The 23,901-nt window shown below is 42.5% G+C and overlaps 2 protein-coding genes and 1 pseudogene across 2 annotated transcripts; 2 read left to right on the forward strand and 1 right to left on the reverse strand.

The window, feature by feature from the left end:
• Nucleotides 1-326: 326 nt before the first annotated feature.
• On the reverse strand, nucleotides 327-13,970 carry Ap4b1 (adaptor related protein complex 4 subunit beta 1). Its single transcript, XM_021634216.2, has 10 exons — nucleotides 13,535-13,970; nucleotides 10,424-10,648; nucleotides 9,617-9,747; nucleotides 9,111-9,258; nucleotides 7,016-7,512; nucleotides 5,055-5,138; nucleotides 4,321-4,424; nucleotides 1,954-2,161; nucleotides 1,477-1,752; nucleotides 327-1,064 (listed from the first exon to the last, which is right to left on the reverse strand). Exons 1-10 carry the CDS (start codon nucleotides 13,645-13,647, stop codon nucleotides 637-639), a joined length of 2,214 nt encoding a protein of 737 aa, XP_021489891.1. The 5' UTR covers nucleotides 13,648-13,970; the 3' UTR covers nucleotides 327-636.
• Nucleotides 11,046-11,495, forward strand: LOC110546994 (bis(5'-nucleosyl)-tetraphosphatase [asymmetrical]-like; annotated as a pseudogene).
• A 107-nt stretch (nucleotides 13,971-14,077) lies between the features above and the next one.
• Nucleotides 14,078-23,182, forward strand: Dclre1b (DNA cross-link repair 1B). The gene is made up of 4 exons (XM_021634191.2): nucleotides 14,078-14,594; nucleotides 15,252-15,417; nucleotides 15,935-16,117; nucleotides 19,316-23,182. The coding sequence occupies exons 1-4, from the start codon at nucleotides 14,406-14,408 to the stop codon at nucleotides 20,392-20,394; spliced, it is 1,617 nt and encodes a 538-aa protein (XP_021489866.2). The 5' UTR covers nucleotides 14,078-14,405; the 3' UTR covers nucleotides 20,395-23,182.
• The last annotated feature ends 719 nt before the right edge of the window (nucleotides 23,183-23,901 follow it).

Consider the following 23,901-nt stretch of genomic DNA (forward strand, 5'->3'; position numbering starts at 1 on the left):
AGAAAAACAAAACATCCTCAAAGAGCTCACAACTAAGAGAGATACACTGTGTGTTGAGACATGACAGTGAACAACTGCTCTAGGCAGGAAATATAGATGTTTAGGCCTGGATATGAAAGGGTACTCAGAGAACTGCAATAAATCTGTTTTCTTCTTTGGTAAATCACTCTCTCAGAAAAGAGAGAGCTTCAGGAGTGGTGAGCCATGACACTGAAGAAGCACTTTACATGATACATGAAGGACTGCTAGCCTAAAAAGCTTGCCTGGAAATATAGAAACAGTTTACTGAAGAAAAACAGACTCTCAGAAATGATGATAGCTACCAATTTCCACAAATGATAGGCATATTTAATAAATAATTCAACCATAAAATGATTAGAGAACTATCCCCAGCCTACCTTCATCCCATCCTTATCCCTTAGCAACACTGCTGCATACATTCTCCTTTTAAAATGGGACCAATCTCTGACAGGCTTGAAGGGAACGAGGGTAAACATAAGACTTTGGGTAAACAAAAGAGCCAGGATCCCCAGACTTTTCGTTCTCTTGCATTTGATCCGTGGACTTAGAATCAGCTTTACAGGGAAATGAAGAACTCTGGCAGCTGTTCATCTCGTTCAAGGCAAGCAGAAAAACTTAAGAGTTTATGTGTCCAATTGTTCCAATCACAGTTTCTAAGACAGAAACAAAACCACGGAGTGTTTCAGTCCTTGCCTCACTCTGTTTCACAGAGATTTGCATTTCTGAGTTCTCAGGCTTCAACAGCAATTCAGTTAAGAAGAGACAACCAGTGTCATCCTGAGCACTGAGGTAGGCTTTCCAGGGCTGTGCCCCAGCCCTGCTCATTGCGATGGTCTGAATATTTACTACTTTTAGGGCCATTTGCAGAGTGTCAGGCTGGACTTCTCCCTGCCAAGGAAATGCCTGCTGATGAGTAACTTTGAGGCTAAGCCATGTTTTCTCAAAGTACTCAGCAGTAAGCTGGAGATTGGGGACCAGCATGAGAGCTTCAGAATCAGGAGGCTCTTGTACCTCTTCTTTGTTCTCTTCAGAAACCAAGTGTCCTAAAAAAGTCAGAAAGCTTTGATGAGAGACACTCTTAATCAGCAGTTTTAGTTTACGATGTATAAAGATGCTCCTAATGTATTGAGGAGCACGGTGGTGCCTGAGTGTCCCAGGCGCTCAGGATGGGGAGTAGTGGGAGTAGGAGAATCAAGGTTTCAAGGAAAGCCTTGGGTACATAGCCAGCTCAAGGTCATATTGGCTTCTCATAAACATCAAAACAAACACATTTATACTGTGACTCTGTTTGCAGTTAAATGGCTTAAATAACCAATGATAAACTCCTGCCCACAAAGGATTCAAATTCAGGCAACAGTTTGAAACGAAGCTACAGATTTTTACTTTCCACTAGACACCACAAGGGGTGGTGGACAGCTTTACCATGAAAAGATGTAAGGTAAATTCTATCTGTACCTGATGAGGCTAAGGATGCACTGGGAGGAAGCTCAAGCCGCTCTACCTTCCGGCATTTAGAGATAGCTGCCCAGTGGGCTTTGCCATACACTGGCGCCAGTGTGTTGAAGTCTGAAGCCCAGCTATTCACAGGTCGTTCTGGCTGATCCTCCAAAAGTCCAAGAGAAGGGTCAGATTTAGGACTACACAGGATCTGCTTAACTTTATCAATGCCAACTAACAGGAGGCGGTAATAGAAGAGCCCTCGGTCTCGCACAGCCATATCCTTTTCTTCCTCTGAGAAAAAACAACAGGTTGAGTTAAACAAACAAATACCCTACTCTTAAACCTTTGTGCCAAACATAAGAGGCAATGAAGGCACGATATGTTAGAAAGTATCATCTTCTTCTCAAGTCCCAAACATGATTTACCAAACAATGAAAGCTGTGTGAACTTTTAGCCTAAGTCTCAGCCAGTATTACCCTCTGAAAAACCTACCTATGCAGTAATGTAATAGACGCCCCAGCATGTCCTGGCACTCAGCAGGGCGCGAGATGAAAAGGCGCATCAGTGCGGTCAGGAGCTCCATCTTAACAGCAGGAAATGTCTCCGACTTCACATTTTCTACAAAGTCCTCCAACACATAAGGAGCATTGGGGATTTTTTCCCCATGGACCCCAAGTAACCAAATAAGTGCCTGTTTCCCCTAGGAATAAGAAAATAAGAGATGCTGAAGATGTGGCTGCCCAAACAGAGGAAATGATAGGCAGTCACCAGTTCTCTTTGCCCTACTGCCAGCAGCTAAACTATACCCTTTCATTGGTATCAACTTGCACTGTCATGTCCTGCTCTATTACTTCTCTAAAATACACAAGAATGAAATTCTCACGCACCCTGACTTGGGCCTAGGGATGCAGGGCAGTTGGCAGAATGTTGACTTAGCAGGCATGAGGCCCTGAGTTTGATGCCTAATATCACACACACAAACACACACACACCACCACCATCATCACCACCACCACACACACATACATAAAACAAAACAAACAAACAAAAAAAAAACAAAACCCTGGGGGTGATGAGTCACATCTATCATCTCTCACTCAGCTGATGAAGGCAGCAGGATTTGCGTCCAAAGCCAAACTAAGCTACATAGTGAATTTAGGGACAGTGGGTTACGGGAGACACTGTCTTAAAAACAAACCAACAAAACAAGAAGAGAAAAAAAATGTTAAAATGCATAAAGAGAAACTTAAAATTTTTGTTAGTCAATGTTGATGAAGCAATAAATTAGGATTTCTCCATTTTGGGGCCTTTTGCTTTCTGTGTAGCCTTGGCTTTCTGGACTCACTTTGTAGATCAGGCTGGCCTCGACTTCACAGAGATCCACCTGCCTCTGTCTCTCCAAGTGCTAGGGTTACAGGTGTACACTACCTGTAACCTGTTTGGTATTCTGTTTCTTTCTTTTCTTTCTTTCTTTTCTTCCTTTCTTTTCTTTCTTTCTTTCTTTCTTTCTTTCTTTCTTTCTTTCTTTTCTTTCCTTCTTTCTTTCTTTTCTTTCCTTCCTTCTTTCTTTCCTTCTTTCTCTCTCCCTCCCTCCTTCATTCCTTTCCTTATTAATTTACTTTTATTTTATATACATTGGTATTTGACTGCATATATGTTTATGTGAGGGTGTTGGATCCCCTGAACAGGAATTACAGATAGTTTTGAGCTGCCATGTGGTTACTGGGAATTGAACCCAGGTCCTCTGGAAAAGCAGTCAGTGTTCTTAACCACTGAGCCATCTCTCCAGCCCCACTGTTTCTTTTCTTGCTTGTTTTGCTTTGCTTTTTTTGACCACGTAGCTCTGGCTGTGCTGGACTCATTATGTAGACCAGGCTGGCCTCCAATTCACAGAGATCTACCAGCCTCTGCCTCCCAAAGGTGTGTGAGATCAAAGGTGTGTGCTGAAGTTTCATGTTTCAATAAACTACTGAAAGACTTTCTTGAAACATTTTTATATGAAAATGATTATTAACCTAGAATATACATTAGAATCATCTGTGAAATTTCTTAAAAGCCTACCCATCTAGGTCTCTCAAACCTACATGCTTAATTCAGCAGACTTTGGGGGGAGGAAGAACACAAATTTCTGTAATATTTAAAAACATAAAATTCCACAGAAGACAGACATGGTGGACCACGTCCTTAATCCCAGCATTCAGGAGGGGGAGGCAGTGTGGTCTACATATCAAATACACCCATCAGGGTTCTATAGTGAGACCCTGCCTCAAAGACTAACAAACAAAAGAACTACCATCAACAAAACAATTCCACGGTGTAAAACTCTGACTCAAAATTATTCAAGGAGACAATGGTATCAAAGAATTTGTAATTGATACCAATTTGGTATTAAAAATTTGTAATTGGTGGCACACACTTTTAATCCCAGTGCTTAGGGAGGCAGAGGCAAGCGGATCTCTGTGAATTCAAAGGCAGCCTGATCTACAAAGCAAGTCCTGGACAGCCAAGGCTACACAGAGAAACCCTGACTCCAAAAACAAAACAGAACAAAAACAAAAGAAAGAAAGAAACCAGACAAATCTCTCTCTCTCTCTCTTTTAATAACTTAATGTGCTATTTATAGCCCAGAGAATCTGAGACATAAGCAGGCCCAAGTTCTACTTGGACATAAGATTTTAAAGAGTAATTAAGTTCCATTTGGGGCTGGAGAGCATCTCAGTGATCTCCGTGGTACAAGTGTTTACCTAGCATAAGTTAGATCCTCAGTACAAGAAAACCAAAACAAATACAGATTCACTTCAGAAGGCAGGATCCTATAGCCCCTTAAGTGATTAGAAGTAAAAGAGAGTTACATTCTACCTCACTGTCTTGAATGTTCTCCTCACAGCCGGGCAGGGCCTGACACACAGCTTCAGTACACTGAGGACACAACCAAACCAGGTCTCGGAAAGTCTGCACCACCACTACAACACAGCCCAGGACACAAAACACAGGGTTAGAGACTCCATGAAGAAAGGGATCGTAGAAAAGTCGTGTATTCAGATTAAATTTCTGCCTGATTTCTATAAAACAGGTTTTGGATGAACAGTTATTAATTAACTGAAAATGGGCAATACGCTTCAATATTACACAAATCAAACTGACATGAAGATAAGTAAATAAGGAGAAGAGCACCTTGTAAATAAAATGCTGTAGATGAATATGGGCTAGTGTTGCTGACAGACACTGAACACAGTACTGGCACCTCCAGAAACTGAGAATAAGGCCTTCCTAAATATTGTATTCTAGGACCCTTCCTTGTCTCACCTGAGCTCAGCCTTGGAAGCTGGATGAAGCAAAAAGAGGAGCTTCCTGGTACCTTCATTATCTCAGTGTAGCCTTGTCATTCCTAACAGCCAGAAGAGCTTACCCTGTTAAATCTATAGAGCCCCGCTTCTTTGAGAGCAACAAATGATGTGAAGACATGTTTAAGCCTATATATTTGAAATTCATTTAACAAAAAAGATTTTTAAACAACTACTGTTAGCTAAGTACTTGACAAAAGAGAGAGAGAGAAAAAAAAAAGAATAAAATTCCAGGAAGGCAGACATTACCTGTAGTAATGTGTTCTTGTCGAAGTCCTAGCAACTCTGTTAGAATCTGCACACATTGGTCTGTGTAAGTCTTGGCAATGCTACCTGTAGAGGAAGGAAAGGTGAAATTCTAGCATGTCATTCTAAAGTCACTTCCCATTAGTCAAAGACAAAGATAAATTGCACACCTGTAATCCCAGCACTTGAGAAGTTTCAGCAGGAGGATCACAACGTAGAGGCTAGTCTGGACTAAATAGCAAGACTGTTTTAAAAATAAGTAATAGCTGAGCTGTGGTGGCACATGCCTTTAATGTCAGCACCATGGAGGAAGAAACTGGCAGATCTCTGTGAGCTCAAGGCTAGCCTAGTCTACAGAGCTAGTTCCAGGACAGCCAGAGCTACACAGAGAAGCCCTGTCAGAGGGAGGGAGGAAGAAGAATAACAAAGAAAACATCTTCACTGTCATCTTGACTGCATTTACAACTATCATGGAAATACACTTCTAGGTATGTCTGTAAGAGTGTTTCCACAAAGGTTTATCTGAAAAGAGGGGACCCATCCTGAATGTGGAAGGCACCCCCAAGTGGTTTGGGGAAAAAGTGAACTTAGCACCAGCATGCATCCTGCTCTGCTTCCTGATTAAAGATGCAATGCAGCCAGCTGCCTCACCCCTGCCATGACAGACTGTACCCTCCAAATGTGAGCCAACAGAGACCCTTCTCTCCTTAAGTAGCTTCTCATCAGGTGCCGTGGTCACAGGAACACGTAAAATAATTAATACAACGACCAAAGATATCTTTAAAAGAAAAAAAAATCACTAACTACAACGAAGTAAGAATCCAAGTCTGCTGCCCAGGGAACGATGTTTACAATAAATCCAAGGGGTTTCTTTTTTTGTTTTTGTTTTTGTTTTTAACTTACCAAAAGAAACTTCCTGGAAAATAAAACAATCCACTAGCAGAAGGCTGAAAGCAGAGCAACAAAGTATTTCTGAGTTTATGAGAAAAGTACTGGATGAAGTTTTTTGGTCTGTTTGTTTGAGACAGGCTCTTGCTGTATCACCTAGGGTGGCCTTGACCTTGTGATTTTCCTACCTCAGTCTCTCGAGTGCTGGAATCACAGGCACATACCGCATTTGACTGAGGCACCCTTCTGGATGCAACACACCTGAATAGTTATATTTCTGCTGGAGATACCTGACAGCAATCTTTTACATTTAAGAATTTTTAGTCTTCTTTGTCTCTAGTAATTTTATTTCAAATATGAGGGTTCCTTATCCTCATCTACTTAGTTTTAGCCCTCTCAATCTTAGTTTGCCAGAGGTTTTAATTTTTTAAATCTTTCTAGCATTTTAAGTTCAAGACTGGCAGTCAGAAACAGAGAACTTTTAGTCAAGACAGTATGGTTCCACTCAGTTTGGAAACTATATAATCTTTTGGCCAATTAGTAATCTTTTTAAAAAAAAAAATGTTTATTACGTATACAATGTCCTGTCTCCATGTACACCTGCACACCAGAAGAGGACACCAGATCTCATCTTAAATGGTTGTGAGCCACCACGTGGTTGTTGGGAATTGAACTCAGGACCTCTGGAAGATCAGCCAATGCTCTTAACCTCTGAGCCATCTCTCCAGCCCTTAGTAACCTTTTGGTAGCTAAGTTTCTTCATCTTTAAAATACCCACTATTCCTGACTGCCTTACAAGTCCATAAGATGATATACATGAAAACGTTTTAGATAAGAACATAGCATAGGGCAGTATAAACTTTAAGTATTATTATTTATTGTTCAAATTATCTATACGTCTATCTTGAGAAACATCTGCCTTGATTTAAAACAAAACAACTCCTTTCCCATGCATGAAATCATTGACCCAAGATTTGAGCCAAAATGCATGGTAACTTTGTTCTCTATGGCTCCCTGACTACAGCTCTTTAGTGGTTGACCTGAGGTCCCAACAAAGAAAAGCAGCAGGTACTTACCTATGGCAAAGATTGCAGCCTGTGAAAAGTCAGCAGACACATCAGTGCAGTATCCTCGAAGCTCCTCTAGCACCTGCTGCACATTCTCATCATTCACCAGCTCACACAGCACCTCTACCTTCTGCAGCTTGATATAGTGGGGCTCCGAGTAAGAGCAAAAGAACTTTTTGTAGTGACTGCTAAAGTGGCCTGGCAAACTATGCAATACCTGGCGGACATGACAGAGAGCAGCAAAACAGAGCTCACGGCTCTCTGAAGAACAGGCAGCTAGCAAGGGTCCCTTGACACGTACAAGCACATCAGTTTGTACGTGGGGGAACTTTTTTGCCAAAATCAGAAAGAGTTTGGTAGCTCCCATCACCACGCCTGTGCTGCTGCTCTTGAGATAGCTGTCCAATAAATTGAGAATATCAAACAGTTCCTCCTCACTGCGGGGTTGGTAGCGGAGCAGAAAGTTCAATACTTCAGCCTGACCCCATTGGTCCAGTTTTGACATTCTGTTCAAAATGAAAACAAAAGAACTACTTATAAGAATGAAACACTCTATACACAACTGCCATGAACCAACTCATAACAAAGCGGGGAGGGAATTCTTAAAATAGATTATGCCATGATCAAATTATTTTTACATTTAAAAAAAAATAGGCTTTACGTTCCACAACAAAGGCTGTTGAGATGACTCAGTGAGGAAAGGCATTTTTTTATCAGGTCTGTTGACCCATGTTCAATCTCCAGTGTTCACATGATGAAATAAATAATTCCCGAAAGTTGTCCTCTGACTTCTACACATATGCCATAGCACATGCTTTCATGGAATATATATATACACACACACACCATACAAAATAGTGAAATTTTCTTTTTAATTTCTCAGAAGCTGGAGAGATGGCTCAGTGGGTAAGAGTATGCACTATTCCACAGGATCTGAGTTTGATCCTCAGCAACCAACCATGTCATGTGGCTGGCAACCACCTACAACTCCTCCCATACCAGGAGGCTCTAACCCCTCTGGCCTTTGGGGATACCTGCTTTCATGTGCATGTATGTATTCACACACACACAATTTTAAAAAAATTTTATATATATATATATATATATATATATAATATATATTATATACATATATGAAAGAAATTCCAAGACAACTTGACGGTACAAGTATATGATCAATATATACCAGATACAAAGTCTTTAGACTAAATTATACCTCTAGTTGCAGATTTTCTATATTTTCCCAAGATTTATTTATTTTTATTTTATGTGTATGTGTATTTTGCCTACACTTAAATGTAATATGTGCATGCCTGGTAGGAGGCTAGAAGATGGGTGTTTAGATCCCCTGAAACTGCTGTCACAGGCAGTTGGGAGCCATCATGCTATGTAGATGGTGAGAACTGAGCGTCTGAATTAAGAACAGCTGGTGCTCTTAGTCCCTGAACCATCTCTCCAAGACCCAGCTTTTCTAAACTTTAAGATAAATAAATGGCTTAGTTTAGGGGACAGAATAGGTATTGCAGAACAGATTTATCACCATATCATGTTTCTACCATCTTTACATATCAAGAAAAAGAAGTCAGATTTTTAAAAAAATCTCTTGCTGGGAGCAGTGGAGCATGCCTGTAATCCCAGCACTCAGGGAGGCAGAGGCAGGCAGATCGATGTGAGTTTGAGGCCAGCCTAGTTTACAAAGTGAGTCCAGGACAGCAAGGCTACACAGAAAAACCCTGTTTTGAAAAAAAAAAGAAAAAGAAAAAAGAAAGAAAGAAAGAAACTCGCTTAGTGAAACATGAGGCAATTAATAATTGTGGTAAACTTGAAGTTACGTCAGGGCTGGAAAGATGGTTCAGTGGGTAAAAGCGCTTGCTGTGCAAGCCTAACGACTTTAGTTCGATTCCTGGAACCCACACAAAAGTGGAAGGAGAGAACCAGCTCCTCAAAGTCATCTACTGACTTTCACACTTGCACTGGGGCACATGTATACCTAAATCCACATCACCACCACTCCCATCATACACAATAATAAAGGAAGACTTAGTTTAATACATCAACAAGATCCTACCATGATTTGTATCTCATAAAAGAAGAACATCCTAACCTATTTAAGAGATGGTGGGCAATGGGCTTATTAATGACAACACCTCCTTCATGTTTTAAAATTTCCTCCAGAGACCTCAGACAGTTCACAACCACAATTGGATCCTGGTCACGCAGAAGACTGTACAACTCATTGACTAGAGCACCATCTGAAACAAAGATCAAAGATTACAGATAAAGAAAAACTTGAGTCACAGTGATAGAACCAGAGTAACAGCTCTAGCCAGACAAAGCTACATCTCTGCCAAAAGAAACAACAAAAGCAATAACATCATTTTGGGTACGGGGGGAAATGTATAAATCAAGAAATAAATTTTTCTCAAAGACTGAAAAGAGGTGTTAAAAAGAAAACAAACAGATAAAATAAAAACAGGCATACATCCTATCTAGATACATTCAAAGTAGTGGAGACACATTATTATATGCTATCAAACAACATAGCTTCCCCCCTCCCCAAATTATATGCATAATAGCCACAAATAAATATTGAGCAGTGGATGATCTTACCTACTTCAGAGTCCCCATGAAGATTGTGCATCCTGGCACAGCCAAGGACGGCCACTCTTCTGACATATGAAGCCTTATCCCGCAAACCATTAAGGACAGGTTGTTGGATATATTCCTGCACACCAGGCATTCTAAGAAACACATCCTAGAGTCAGCCAGATCTCGAAAGACTAGCTTTGACACAGTTAAATTCTTCTCCAATTATCAGAGATTTAGTTTAAATATAATTTAATAGCTCATGTTTGAATGTATATCTATTAGATGACAACAAACTGGAGAAAGCCTCTATCAGATTTAATAAGGCATAATTTGACTTTTCATTTAGAATAAAATGCTGTACACTCAGCACAAATTGTTACAGCAATAACTGATTAAACATCTTTTTTTAAAGATTTATTTATTAATTATGTACACATTATTCTGCCTGCATGTACACCTGCACACCAGAATTGAGCACCAGATTTTATTATAGATGGTTGTGAGCCACTATGTGATTGCTGGGAATTGAACTCAGGACCTTTGGAAGAAAGGCCAGTGCTCTTAACCTCTGAGCCATCTCTCTAGCTCCTGATTAAGCATCTTTAACCAAAATTCAGAAATATTTTACCAAGATAAAGAAAAATCACCTCTAATAAAACTATAAGATACAATTAAAAAAGTCAAAGTAATGGCTGAAAATCTGAGTTCAAAGTAGAAAAGCGCTTTCCTTAGTGTGAGGGACCTTAAGCTGTCCTCATTAAAAATCTGCACTACAGCTTTCAATATTCACCAGCCCCTGAGGACCAGGCAGGGAGGCAGAGTACTCACCTGAGGCTGCACATGCTCCGTAGCGCCAGTCCTCGCACCATCGGGTTGGGATCTGAGCAGTCTTTGCAGAGTGTATTGATGGCCAAGAGTGCCAGATCCGGTTTCAAAGGCGCATATGTGCCCATATACAGATACACCAACTTTTTCTGAACAATATCTACGGTGGCACTGGCCTTCACCATTTCCATGAAAACACCAGACATGTCCAAACCCTGAGTCATGTGCCTGTATATACAAAACAGAAAGAAGTAAAACGGACAATTCCCAGTCTGTAAGAGAACTTTTATTTATACATGCTCTAGTTATCTAAACTATGATCTTCCAGAGAAATACAATTGGGTCTACTCTGTCAATTACATCACACAAAACTTCCTATCATGGGCCTTTTGCTCTGTATTTTCAACACCGTGAATCCTTAGCATATTCCAATGAAATGATATGGTAATGGTACATTTGATTTTTGAATTCCAGGGTTATGACATGGAGAAATCATCTTTAAAAAGGTACAAGTTGACAGATGTGGACAGGGAGGAGGAAGAAGGAGACCAGGATGGGTTAGCCTAGAAAAGAAAGCATGTGGGTGAGGAGAAGTAATTCCAGTAATGGTGTGAAAAGGCGAAGATGAAGAATAAAAATAGATCATGGCCCTGAGGGCATGTGGCTTGATCATCTTCTGAAGACACCTCATTCCCAAGGTGGATAACAGTACAATTGAGTTTCTGCTGCTGCAGGCATCAGATGGCATTCATCACTGGACTCCTCCCAAAGGCCATGTGGACCCTGGAGAGACTGACTTAGAACCAGCCCTGCGAGAGACTCAGGAGGAAACAGGAATAGCAGCAAGCCAACGGAGCATCAGTGAGGGCTTCAGAAGGGAGCTCATGTATGTGGCCAAAAAGAAGTCTAAAACAGTCATTTACTGGCTGGCTACGATGTAGAGATCTGCCTCTCCCACGAGCATCAGGCCTACTGCTGGCTAGGGCTGGACGAGGCCTGCCAGCTGGCTTAATTCAAGGAAATGAAGGCAACACTCCAAGACGGACACCAGCTTCTCTGCTCCACACTGGCCTGAGCTAACCAGAACAATTGCTTCTGTTGCATCCTTAAGGGTTTTTCTGAGATGAACCCACCCTCTCATCCAGGGAAAGATGTGCTGGTCTTTAACTTGTTACAGCCAAGAGCAGATAGGTTGGTGAAATTAAAACTAACTCAGTACCCTCAGGTGAGCGCAGAGAAGCCCTGGATTCAATCCCTAGCATAGAAGATAATTTTAAAATAGGAGCAAGCAAGAATTTTAGGAAGTTAATAAACAAAGGAGGGGTAAACTATTTAAAAGGTTAGCCCCAGAAATCATATCCTTGTACTTTATAAATTAACTTCAAGCTGCCTTAGAAAGAAAGAAAGAAAGAAAGAAAGAAAGAAAGAAAGAAAAGAAAAAGAAGGTACAAGTTGAAGAGAGAGCTCAATAGTTAAGAAGCATTTTGCTGCTCTTGCAAAAGAGCTGGATTCAGTTCCCAGCACCTACATGGTAGTTTACAACCGTCTGTAATTACAGTTCCAGGAGATCCGATGCCTTCTTTGGACATACTCAGGCACCAGGCATACACTTACATATACAGACAAAACACTCATATACATAAAATTAAAAAAAAGAAAAATGAAAAGCTGGGCATGGTGACACACACCTTTGATCCCGGAGGAGTGTGGGAGGCAGACACAGGAAGATCTCTGTTAGTTCAAGGCCAGCTTGTTCTACATAGTGAGTTCCCAGGACAGCCAGGGCTGTCTCAAAACAAAATAAAACCAAACAGAATAGGTGTAGCCTCAGATGTTTGGGAACTCTTGATCAATTAAGAAGCCAGCTAAGAACATCACTGGTTTAAAAAATCCAGTGTAAGAAGTCAGGCAGAGGCAGGTGGATCACTGTGAGTTCAAGGCCTGCCTGGTCTATTAAGTGAGTCCAGGACAACCAGGGCTACACAGAGAAACCCTCCTGTCAAAAAAAAAAAAAAAAAAAAATCCAGTGTAAGCACTTGAATTAGTGCACAATACAACAATACACAGACCACGAAGATCCACATCCATATGCCACTATGGAAGTAAAAAAAAAAATGTTTCTTCAGAGTACGTTAGCTAAACGATCAGCTCACTGGGCAAATGTAATATAGCTAATGATACATGCTATGAAGCCTGAGCAAGAGCTGATTATGCTTTTTGTTCCTTGGGTGGCATGGGAAAACGTTTGAACTTCATACCACTGATTGTTTCTAATGCCGTGGAACCAAACTAGTTCAATCAGCTAAGATGTTTGTTACAAATACAGTTCCCGGACTCTATCCCATCCTAATGAAATCAGAACCGATCCCCAGATCACAGTCCTTAAAAAAAGCATAGCAAGGGGCTTTTGTGCTTCCTAACACTTTTGAGCTATAGCTTCAGATTAGTTATGTATTCAAATGTAAATAGAAAAAAAAAGAATCCTAGCTGAAGTGAAGAGACAAAGCTACTTATTAATAAACTATCACAAAAGGCTTTGAAAATGACAGCCTGCGCCAACACTACATCTAGTCTTAATAACAGGACAGATATTAATTTTTCAAACCACCTGACACTAGATGCTAAGGGCAGTGTCAAGGTTTCTAGCATTTTTAGTAGGATGCCTGGTGACATTCATAACACAAATACAGACAGAACAGTTTAAGGAAGAGGTTTAAGGAAAAGAAGAATGACGATCTCTTTTGGCCATAGTAGAAATGCCAAACAAGCAGAGGGATATAGAGGTCTGAATCTAAAAGACAAAACAAAATAAACAAACAAAAAAACCGGGAGAACTGTACTACTCAGGTAAGTCATGGACACAGGAGTGCGCAGCGTAGCTGCTAAAGCCTGTGACATGAAGGAAACCTGTCGGCTAGGTAAGATACTCCACAAGGGAGACTGAAATGACAGTCCAGAAACGCGGCCTCAAGGCCGAAAGCCACATTCCATGTATGGAGGTTCATCTGCTTTTTCAGGGTGGTTTCAGGTCGCGAACCCCGAAGACGACTAAGAGTGGGGCGGGGTGGGGAAGGCGGGGGTGGGGGTTAGAATTCTAAGGTAGGCTGGCGATACCTAATGACTCGCTGGATGACATTCCGGTAGCGCGGCCTATCAGCCTGAATGTGAGGGTTACACAGGGCCTTCTTCAGTTCCTTCACCACGTCCTCAGAGCCAAGGTATGGCATCTCCGCGAACGGGAGTTTCCACGGACCCGCAGGGCACTCGCGGGCTCCTTCCCGGCCCGAGGCGGGAGCCTGAGTAAAGGAAACGCGGTCAGTGAACACTAACTGAAGGCAAGAAGATGTCACTGTGCCGGGCCTTCTCCAGGGAGGAACACACACTTCGCCCCTCGGTCCCTCTGGCGGACCCCGACCTAGGCCCTTCAGGAGTCGACCCAAGCAAGACCAGCGAGAGGCCGAAGACCTAGTACAGGCTCTTCCCCTCCAGCCCTAGCTGTAGAGGCCATCGCGCATCAGCCCAGACGGCTTCCGGCGGAAATCCCGCCCCCGCACTGAGCCCCAGCCTCGCTGACCGCGGAGCGCCGAGCGCAAGCGGGACCGACCTTAGGCCGCCCTTCCCCCAGCCGCTCTCCTCTTGGCGCAGGCGCGCAGCTCTGGCCATCAGAGATCAGCTAGTTCGGTCTGTCTCCGCGCCGCCGCGCGCGCTTTTGACCAAGTGCGGGCTGGCTGGGCCTGAGCCACGGCGCGCGGGTGTGAAGGATGCTCTCGGGCTTCTTCCTCGTTGGGGCGCTTTCGCTTTGGCCGTCCCGAGCGCGGCCACTTCCTTGCACTCACTCTGTCTTCTTCCGTTTCTGGGGCGGTTTTCCCTTAGGGCTTCTGGCCTTGACCTGCGCCCACATGTCGTCGGGACGCTGTCGTGGAAGCCTCACGCAGGAGTGCTGTTCCCGCCAAGACCCCACTGGTGACTCCCCAACTCTGCCACCATGAACGGGGTCGTGATCCCCCATACGCCCATTGCTGTGGACTTTTGGAGCCTGCGCCGCGCTGGTACCGCGAGGCTCTTCTTCCTGTCCCACATGCACAGTGACCACACGGTGGGCCTGTCCAGCACCTGGGCACGACCCCTCTACTGCTCTCCCATTACTGCCCACCTCTTGCATCGTCACCTGCAGGTACTGCGGCTGGATTTGGCCTCTGAGACCTAGTCCAGGAATCTGAGTGGGAATTTCTGATCTATCACAGAGTGGGAGCCATAAGGACTGCATTTTTTTTTTTTTTTTAAACAAATGTGGGGTAGATTCCCAGAGTAAGACTGGCCTCTAGCTGACTGACTTGACAAATTTTAGTTGTAAGTTTAGACAAGAAAAATTATTCCTATCTTTTCCTAAACGATAGACTAGTGTTTTCCTAGTTCGCTTTTAAGAATACCAGACTGAGGATGCGCAGGTATTGTTAGATAGTTCCCCGACACTCACACCTAACCCGAGTAATTCATCTAATGTACCAGATAAAAATACATTATCTAACTTCTCATTTTGCCTGATTCAGATGTTGCTCGTCTGAGTCCTGGCAGTCTGACTGTAACTTTTTCTGACAGTTGTCTTCTACCCCAGCCAGGATTATTATGATAGGAGAAAGTTTGTAAGCCATTATCTAAACTGTTGTCAGATTCTGAGTTTTAAGCCTGTACAAAGGTGGGGAGCCAGAAGAGGAACATGAGAACAGCTTACATGAGAGTGGCTCAGGGCTTGGCCAGCTTTCTGTGTTGAATGTTCCTGATCCAGGAGAGGACTCTATGGTTACTCTGTGGTGACCAACTGTTTCTCCAGGTGTCTAAGCAGTGGATCCGAGCCCTGGAGATTGGTGAAAGCCACGTATTGCCTCTAGATGAGATTGGGCAAGAAACCATGACTGTAACCCTTATAGATGCCAACCACTGCCCTGGTTCTGTCATGTTTCTCTTTGAAGGATACTTTGGGACAATTCTCTACACAGGTGAGCCAACCAAGGGATCCCTCTCCCTTCCCAGCTGCCTTTGCTCAGAAAAGCAGTCCTTGTGGCTTCATCCCATATAGGTACAGTGACCCTTTTCAACTGATTTTCTACTCTTCAATGGATGGACCAAACCTTTAAACACAGGAGCAGGGAGACAGTACATTCCTTTAATCCCCAGCACATGGGAAGCAGACAGGCTAATCTCTTATGAGTTCAAGGCCAGCGTGGTCTACATGGAGAGTTCTAGGACAGCCTACTTATATAGAGAAACCTTGTCTCTCAAAAAAAAAAAAAAACAAAGCACCCCCCACCCAAAAAAAGAACAGCAAACAAACCAACAAAAGAATAGGATAGAGACATTTTCATAAAGAAGCTAGACTGTACAGTTCAGTGCCAGGACACATAGTTTTTCCATAAATCAGTGAGCAGTGCCCATCTGTTGCTGAAGGTAGGAGAGGCTTGGCTTCTATCCCTTGGGTTTTGCCTTCTTCTCCCACCTCATATATTATTCTTCCAGGTGATTTTCGATACACACCATCCATGCTAAAGGAGCCCACTCCAATACTGGGTAAACAGATTGATATTTTATATCTGGACAACACTAATTGCAATCCAGACCTGGTTCTTCCTTCCCGACAAGAAGCTACTCAGCAGATTGTCCGGCTCATTCGACGGTTCCCACAACATAATGTAAAGATTGGTGAGTGCCTCCTTTTCTTTCATTCATGCTTAGTGAATCTAAGTTCTTTAAAGGTGCTCATTGTTTTCAAGTCTTTGTGCAGGTCTCTCCTTCCTTGTAAAACCTATGATTATCTTACTTAAAACTGAACCTCAACTGATGTGGAGACTCTGTTGGGAGAATTGTAGGGAATCTTGTAGAAAAGTGAGGGGAAGGATAAAAGGACCTGGAGGTGATAGGAGCTCTACAATAAGACCAACAGAGCCAACTTTGCCGGTACCCAGAGGGGCTTGTGGAGGCTGAAGCACCAGCCAAGGTCTATGCATAGACTGGACCTAGGCCTCTTACACAGATGTAACAGATAGACTGCTCAGGGTTTGAATGGGTCCCCTAGAAAGAGGAGCTGGGGCTAACTCTGACATGGACTCTGTTGTCTGCTTTCTGATCACTCCCCCCATTGGGGCTGCCTTGACAGGCCTCAGGAAGAGGATGAGCTCGATCCTGATGTGACTTGATGAACTAAGGTGGGTGGGTAGAGGGGGGCTCCCTTTTCTGAGGAATAGGGGAGGAGAAGTGGGGGAAGAGCGAGGAGGGGTAGGCCCAGGAGGAGAGGAGGGAGGGGACTACAAACGGGATGTAAAATGAATAAATTAATTAATAATTAATTAAAAAAATAAATAAAACACAATTGAACCTCAGGGCTGGAGAGATGCCTCTGCTATTAAGAGCACTGGCTGTTTTTCCTGAGGCCCTGGGTTCAATTCCCAGTACCCACATAGCAGCTCACAACTCCAAGATCTGACACCTTCACACAGACATATATGCAAGCAAAACACCAATACACATAAAAAGTTATTTAAAAAATAAAAAATAGCCAGTCATGGTGGCGCACGTCTTTAGTCCAGCACTCAGAGAGGCAGAGATGGGCAGATTGCTGTGAGTTCAAGGCCAGCCTGGACTACAAAGTCCAGGACAACCAAGGCTACACAGAGAACCCTTGTCTTGAAAATCCAAAAATAAAATAAAAATAAAATTGAATCTCCCAAATGGTTTGGTGGCCTAAACTTTTAATCCCAGCACTCAGGAAGCAGAAGTAGCTTGGTCTATACATGAGTTCCAGAACAGCCACAGCCCTGTCCCAAACAAACAAATATTGAACCTGCCCACCACCTTCACTATTAAGTTCTCAACCCATCCCCCCCAGCTCTGGCATTAAGTCTAGGGTCTCACATGTGTTAGGCATGCTGTACCACTGAGTCCTCTTTTTTAATTTTTAGTGCTAACATTATGAGCATGTGCCAGAACAACCTGTTTGCATGGTGCTGAAATTGAACCCAGGGGTTTTGTAAATGCTAGGAAAGCACTCTGTCAACTGAACTATATCCTTAGCTCCAAACTTACTTTTTTTCTATAGTATTCATCACCTCCCAGTGTATTCTGTACATTTTTAAATATGACATTGCTTATATCGATGATAATGTATATACATATATACACACACACACACAATTGTGAACTAAACTCTTTTAAGAGCGCTGCTTAAGAGCACAAGCTACTCTTCCATTCCCAGCACCCACATGGTGGTTCACAACCATCTGTAGCTCCAGTTGCATTGGATACCCTATCCAATGCCTCTTCTCACCTCCAAGGGCTCCTACACACATGTGGTACACTGACACGCATTCAAGATCACACACACACACACATATATAAAATAAAGTAAATAAATGTTTTTAAAAAGAAAAGAAACCCTAAAGAAGTAGGAGGAAGTTTTGTGTGTCAGGCAGCAGCCAGTGTGACAGATACATAGTAGGAAGGGGGGTGGGGTGGTATTCGCTATTTTGAACTTTATTATAATCTCAGTAAAAAGCTGTTGAATGGTTTTACATGGAAGAGGAACAGTATTTCCACTTGTCTCAATATATATTCCATAGTTTGCATGTTTATTCCTTTTACTTTTTACTATTTCTTCTGCTAGAATGTAGCTCGACCATAACAAGTGTCTTCATTTCTTATGGCTATATCCCAAGTGCCTACGTAATGCCTAAAAAAGAGGTAGTCAATAAAAATTTGCCAAGTGAATGGATAAAAAGTATGAGATTTTATAAGATTGTTGTGCCTTGAATAGGTGCATTGACAAAAACAGCTGTTTGTTGTAGTGACTGCAGTGGTACATATGTTTTTGGGACTCTTTTGAAGTTGCTTTTTGAGAGCTAGTTTATGAAAACCAGCTTTTCCTTTAAGAAACATAACAGATTCTGTTCTAAATAACTTCTTTGCTTGCTCCTAAAATTATAGGTCTTCAAAAGAGGAAAATGAATATCTTAAAGCATGTGTCAAAAATGGCTTTAAGTAAAAATAGTGAAGAAATTATATACCTTCCAGGGTGACTACCAAACTTATTGAGAAATACTCCCTATCCTCAGGATTACTTAACTGCTCATGAAGAAATAATTGTTGCTGACCATTCTTGAAGTGTGATATGTGGAGTTTTCTCAGAGTAGCACAGCTGGTGAGAGAACAGACAGAACAGGTGAAGGAAAGTGAAGGTCAAAGAGGGTGGCACCTGGGTTCAGCTGAGCAACCCCCTGTCCTGCCCAGAGAAGCATGCTGCGGGAGCCAAAGGAAAGGAGCCTGAGCTGATCTGTAACATCATGGCTTAGTAGATATAGATAAGTAAATGAATATGTAAATAGCCTCTAGATTGTACAATTGAGTTTTTTTAATTAAATGGAAGTGTGTTGTTCCCACACACACAAAGAAATATTTAAAGTTTTCACCAGCGCCTTCACCAGCCGGCCTGGCTTAGTTGTCGTCTGTCATTCACAGAAGCCTTTCTTAACCTCGTCAGCTAGCGGCTGTTCTCTGTGCCTTTGTGGCACTGTACACCTGTGTGTGTACACCTGTGTGTGTACACCTGTGTGTGGCTGAGTCTGCAGCTGGATGGTACTCCTGGAGAGCTGGACCTTAGGCTGTCCATTTCCACAGTGCCTAGTGCTTGGTGGATGCTTTCTCTCGTGGAACTGAAGGAATAGATGGATTTTGTGCTCCACACTGGCATCTGCTGTATATCTTAAATACATCTCCTTCTTGATACGCTTTCTAGGTTGCCATGTAGATTTAGTGTATTTCTTTGCTAAGTATTTGGTTGATCAGGAGTCTTAATAGCTTCATTCTCTTCTTTCTTTTACTTCTCCCAACCCCTTGAACATAATTCAGGACTCTATAGCCTAGGAAAAGAATCACTGCTGGAGCAACTAGCCCTTGAGTTTCGGACCTGGGTGGTATTGAGTCCTCAACGCCTGGAATTGGTACAGCTGCTGGGCCTGGCAGACGTGTTCACAGTTGAGGAAAACGCTGGGCGCATCCACGCTGTGAACCATGTGGAGATCTGCCATTCAGCCATGCTTCAGTGGAACCAGACTCACCCTACCATTGCTGTTCTTCCCACAAGCCGGAGACTACGCAGCCCTCACCCCAGCATCTACATCGTCCCCTACTCTGACCATTCATCCTACTCTGAGCTTCGCACTTTTGTTGCAGCTCTGAGGCCTTGCCAGGTGATGCCCATTGTCAGTCAGCAGCCTTGTGGAGAGTTCTTTCAGGACATCTTGAGTCCCAGCTTTTCTATGCCCCTGATTCCACACTCTGTGCAGCAATATATGAGCTCCTCCTCCAGGAAAACAAATGCGCTTTGGCAGTTAGAAAGGAGGCTAAAGAGGGCAAGAACCCAAGGTGTTGTGTTTGAATCCCCTGAGAAGAATGCTGATCAGGTTAAAGTGGACAGAGACTCAAAGAAGCACAAAGAAGAAAACCTCTCTCCCTGGGCTAGGGACCTTGAGACGCTCTGTCCCCTCCCTCTGCGAGCCAGAAAGCAGTTGTTCCCAGACCTCTGCAGGAAAGAGTGTGATCAGTCAGTCCTTTTTTGTGACTCCAAGAAGATGGCGAATGTATTGGCTGCCCCATTGCAATTTTCAGTGAAATTACAGCCTGTAGATGAGTTTTTCCATCCAGAAACCCAGGACGAAATTGACTTAGGGTCCTTGGTATCTAAGAGAGGCAACAGCTTGACAGCCAGAAGGAACCAAAGTGTGTGGATAGGATGTGGTTCTTCCCTATCTCACATTAGCAAAGCCACTTATCTAGCTACTGAGTCCAGAGGCCTGGCGCTAAAATACCTTCTTACTCCAATGAAGTTCTTCGAGGCAGGGTTCTCTTCCAGGAACTTTGACCAGCAAGTGGAAAAATACCAGAGATCACAGTGTAACAGTCCTGTTGGAGCAGCACTGCAGTTTTGAAAACAGTGAAAGATGGCTAGTGGCAAAAGTTTGTTTGGTGTCCTCCCTTACAGAGTCCTGTGGCTCACCCTGGAGTAGCTTTTCAATGGAGTAAAGCTCATTTATGGAGTCCTGGTGCCTATGAAACCCTAAGTTTTAGAGCAGATTGTATTTTTTATATTTTTATTACATTTAAGAAACAGTTTTCATTATAAACTATTCAGTGTTCATAAGCCCATTAAAAGTTCTTAGAAGTCCCTGAGCAACTTAATCTCTTCACCTTTGTTTAAGCCAGTTTTTCTCAATCTTTTATCAGCATGCAGTTGGGTGTTTTGTTTTGTGTAGAAAAAATAGAGTCTGCATCAAAATAGAACCATCCTATTCCTCAAGTCCCCTTCATTCTCTTCCCAGATAAAAGTCTCTGGGTTATTTATTTTCAAATTGTAAGTCATTGTGCTGAAGGATAAAGTGGTATCCCAAGCTTGTTCTAATCCTGAATGTCACTGGCTTGCTGTGACCCTATCCAAGTAACTTCCTGTCTCTGCCTCACGAATGGAACAGGAAACCATGAAGAGGCATTGAAGCAGTGTTGAGAAAATAACACCTTCCTCCTTCATGAAGGGGTTAAGTAATGTTATGAGAAATCCATTTGGAACAGAGCCACGTAGGGGTTTAGCACCCCACAGCACAGTGGTGCATGGAAAAAGCTGAACATTAAGGTTTAGAATATGTCAGAGCTACTGGATGCTTGAAGACACTATGTTAAAATAAAGTACAGAAGATCAGATGCGCTGCCAGGTTTTCCTCTGGCTGTTCACATAGCAGGGATTTTTTTTCCTCACCCCCACACAGTTGAGTTAAGGAACCAGAACACAGAGCCTGTTTGTTTTAGTATCCAAGGGAGAGACCAAGGAGCCAGCTGGCTAGAACGGGTCAGAGTGTGCAGTTCTACCCTGTCCTGCTCATAACTGACAAAATGCCAAGCCAATAGGCAAGACGGCTGATAGCAAGCCAGGAGGAAATGTGCTCTGGGAGGGCACAGGCTAGGAGCAGCTTGGGGCCTGGAGCCTGAGAAGTAAAGAATACTATCTCTTACCCTTGGGGAGGAGGGAGGAGTTTTGCTCTTTGAGGAAGGCAGTGAAGTTTAGAAAACAAAATAAGACTTTGCTCTTGGACACACTGTACTCAGTGCTGTTTTTGTCAGTGGCCTTCCTGTAAACCTCTAAAGGCCTGGGAGCTGCAGCAGGTGAGGCCTGCAGTACAGCAGGAAACCTGGATATTGTCTGGGCTGGAATCCAGGACACAAGGTAAATTGTTCTAAGTTGAGGAGCCTTACTCAGCTGTAATGTGGGGGCTGAGATGCCTGCCTCCTCCCATGATTGCTATGCAGATTAAATTATTGGTAAAATTCCCTAGCTCATTGTGTGGCACATGACAGCATTTGAAATATTGGTCTTTGTAGCTAAAGGTATGGCTCTGTGTGTTTAGCAAGCTGAAATCTTGGATGCCACAAAAAAAAAAAGCAATAATAATAATAATGTAACAGGGCTGGAGAGATGGCTCAGTGGTTAAGAGACTGCTCTTCCAGAGGTCCTGAAGTTCAGTTGTCAGCAACCACATGGTGCCTCACAACCATCTATAATGTGATCTGGTGCCCCCTTCTGGTGTGCAGGTGTACATGCAGATAGAGTGCTCATGTACATAAAGTAATTCTTAAAAAATAATAATGTAACAAAGACTTGATTCTCTTAGCCTTTGGCCTTCAAAACAATTCTCTATAAAAATAGAAAGCAATATAAACTAATTGGTGGGCTTTTTTCCCCTAGTTTTTAGGAAAAAGTAAATATGTTAAATCTATGCATTTTCAGAATTAATATAATTCGTATGTGTGTACATGCACATACACACACAATGATAATTTTTTTTTTTTTAAATGTAAAGGGTGCTAGACAGATGGCCCAGTAGGTAAGAGCCTTTAATGTGCTCTTGAAGAGTTCAGGTCCCAGCACCACATCGGGTGGATCATACCTCAAGTTCCAGGGAGTCTAATGCCTTCTGACCTCTGTGAACAACTGCACAAACTCATGCAGCCTTACATAATACACATACATAAAAATAATTTTTAAGGGGTCAATGAGATGTCTCTGGGTAAAAGCACTTGCCACAGAAACTGGTGAGAACTGAGTCCATAAAGTTGTCCTCCAGCTAATTGACTTGTGCAGTCATACACAAACAATACTAGAAAGGGGGAGGAGTGAGAATAATACCATATACTTAATTCCTTAATTGGAATTTTAAATGCCAAAATAAACACCTATTTTAATAGCATGTCTTGTGACTACATGTTAATTAAACCATTCTTATATTACTCAGTGTTTGCATACTGTTTTTTTTTTTTTAATCTTTTAGATTCATTTATGTGTGGAAGTGTTTGTTATGTGCACTATGCATTCCTGCTGTCCATGAAAATCAGGAGAAAATGTAGAATCCCATGGAGTTGGAGTTATGGATGGTTATGAGCCACTTTATGGGTGCTGGCAACTGAACATGAGGGTCCTCTCCAAGAACAACAAATGTTCTTAACTGATGAGCCATCTCTCCAGCCCCTTATACTGTTTGTAACTATGTATACTACAAGGAACTTTTCTCTTAGCAGTGCTGGGGATCAAACTCAGAGCATTGAGCATGCTAGGTGAATGCTCTGCCAGTGAACCATATTTTAAGCTTTACTATGAACACACTTACGCACATGCCTTGCATTTTAATTTTCCCCCTTGGAGTAAATTATTAAAGTATTGGAATTAAAGAATTACTGTTTTCTGTTCTTGATGCATATTGTGACAAATAACCATCTAAAAAAGTTTCCATTATTTCTGCAGAAGATGATAGCAAATTCAGATGAAATCACTAGAATGACACATTAACATGAGTCAATCCATCTTATAATAGTTTAATACTATTTAGTGCTTACCATTCTGAAAAAAATTTTGCAACTCTCTCACTTCTAGTTGACCCACAGGTGGCTGGAAGAGATAAAGTAGGTCCTAGCATCAGGGCCACCATATTGCTGTTATCTTCTAGCAACAAGGAGCCTGCCCACTTTTGTTATATGCTGTGTCATACATGTTCCCGAAGAAGCATTTATGTGACTGACTGCAGATGAGAGCAGAAGGAAACGCTTTGAGGAATTTAGTTTTGGGTAGTGTTTTCATGCTTCAATAATGAGAAAATCCCATACCATTTTACTAAAGTGAAAATGTCTGGCATAATAGAGGTGGGCAGTTGCTTTGATTTCTCAGAACTCCCATATATAACGACACTGTGTCCCATCTATCTGTAAGTCACCAATTAAAATTACCTTATTTTTAGAATCTAAGAATGACCCCTTCTCCCCCAGATACATGACAATCTTGCAATTAGGTTGGAAAGTGCCTGGGGAAAAAAAAATCCCTGGAGATTCATTAGTAACTTGTTTCATGATCAGAGGGAGAACTTGTACTTTTCCACAGGCTCAAGTCCTTTACAGGG

The sequence above is a fragment of the Meriones unguiculatus genome, chromosome 10 (assembly GCF_030254825.1).
Source record: "Meriones unguiculatus strain TT.TT164.6M chromosome 10, Bangor_MerUng_6.1, whole genome shotgun sequence".
Lineage (NCBI taxonomy): Eukaryota > Metazoa > Chordata > Mammalia > Rodentia > Muridae > Meriones > Meriones unguiculatus.

Bases quoted from the DNA above. Each gene is read 5' to 3' on its own strand.
- Dclre1b (XM_021634191.2), top strand. From the start codon at position 14,406: ATGAACGGGGTCGTGATCCCCCATACGCCCATTGCTGTGGACTTTTGG. The intron at 15,418-15,934 runs GTGAGCCAACCA...TTATTCTTCCAG, and splicing joins TGGGACAATTCTCTACACAG to GTGATTTTCGATACACACCA. The intron at 16,118-19,315 runs GTGAGTGCCTCC...AACATAATTCAG, and splicing joins ACAACATAATGTAAAGATTG to GACTCTATAGCCTAGGAAAA.
- Ap4b1 (XM_021634216.2), bottom strand. From the start codon at position 13,647: ATGCCATACCTTGGCTCTGAGGACGTGGTGAAGGAACTGAAGAAGGCC. The intron at 9,259-9,616 runs GTAAGATCATCC...TCTTTGTTTCAG, and splicing joins TCATGGGGACTCTGAAGTAG to ATGGTGCTCTAGTCAATGAG. The intron at 1,753-1,953 runs GTAGGTTTTTCA...GTTTTTTCTCAG, and splicing joins TCTATTACATTACTGCATAG to AGGAAGAAAAGGATATGGCT.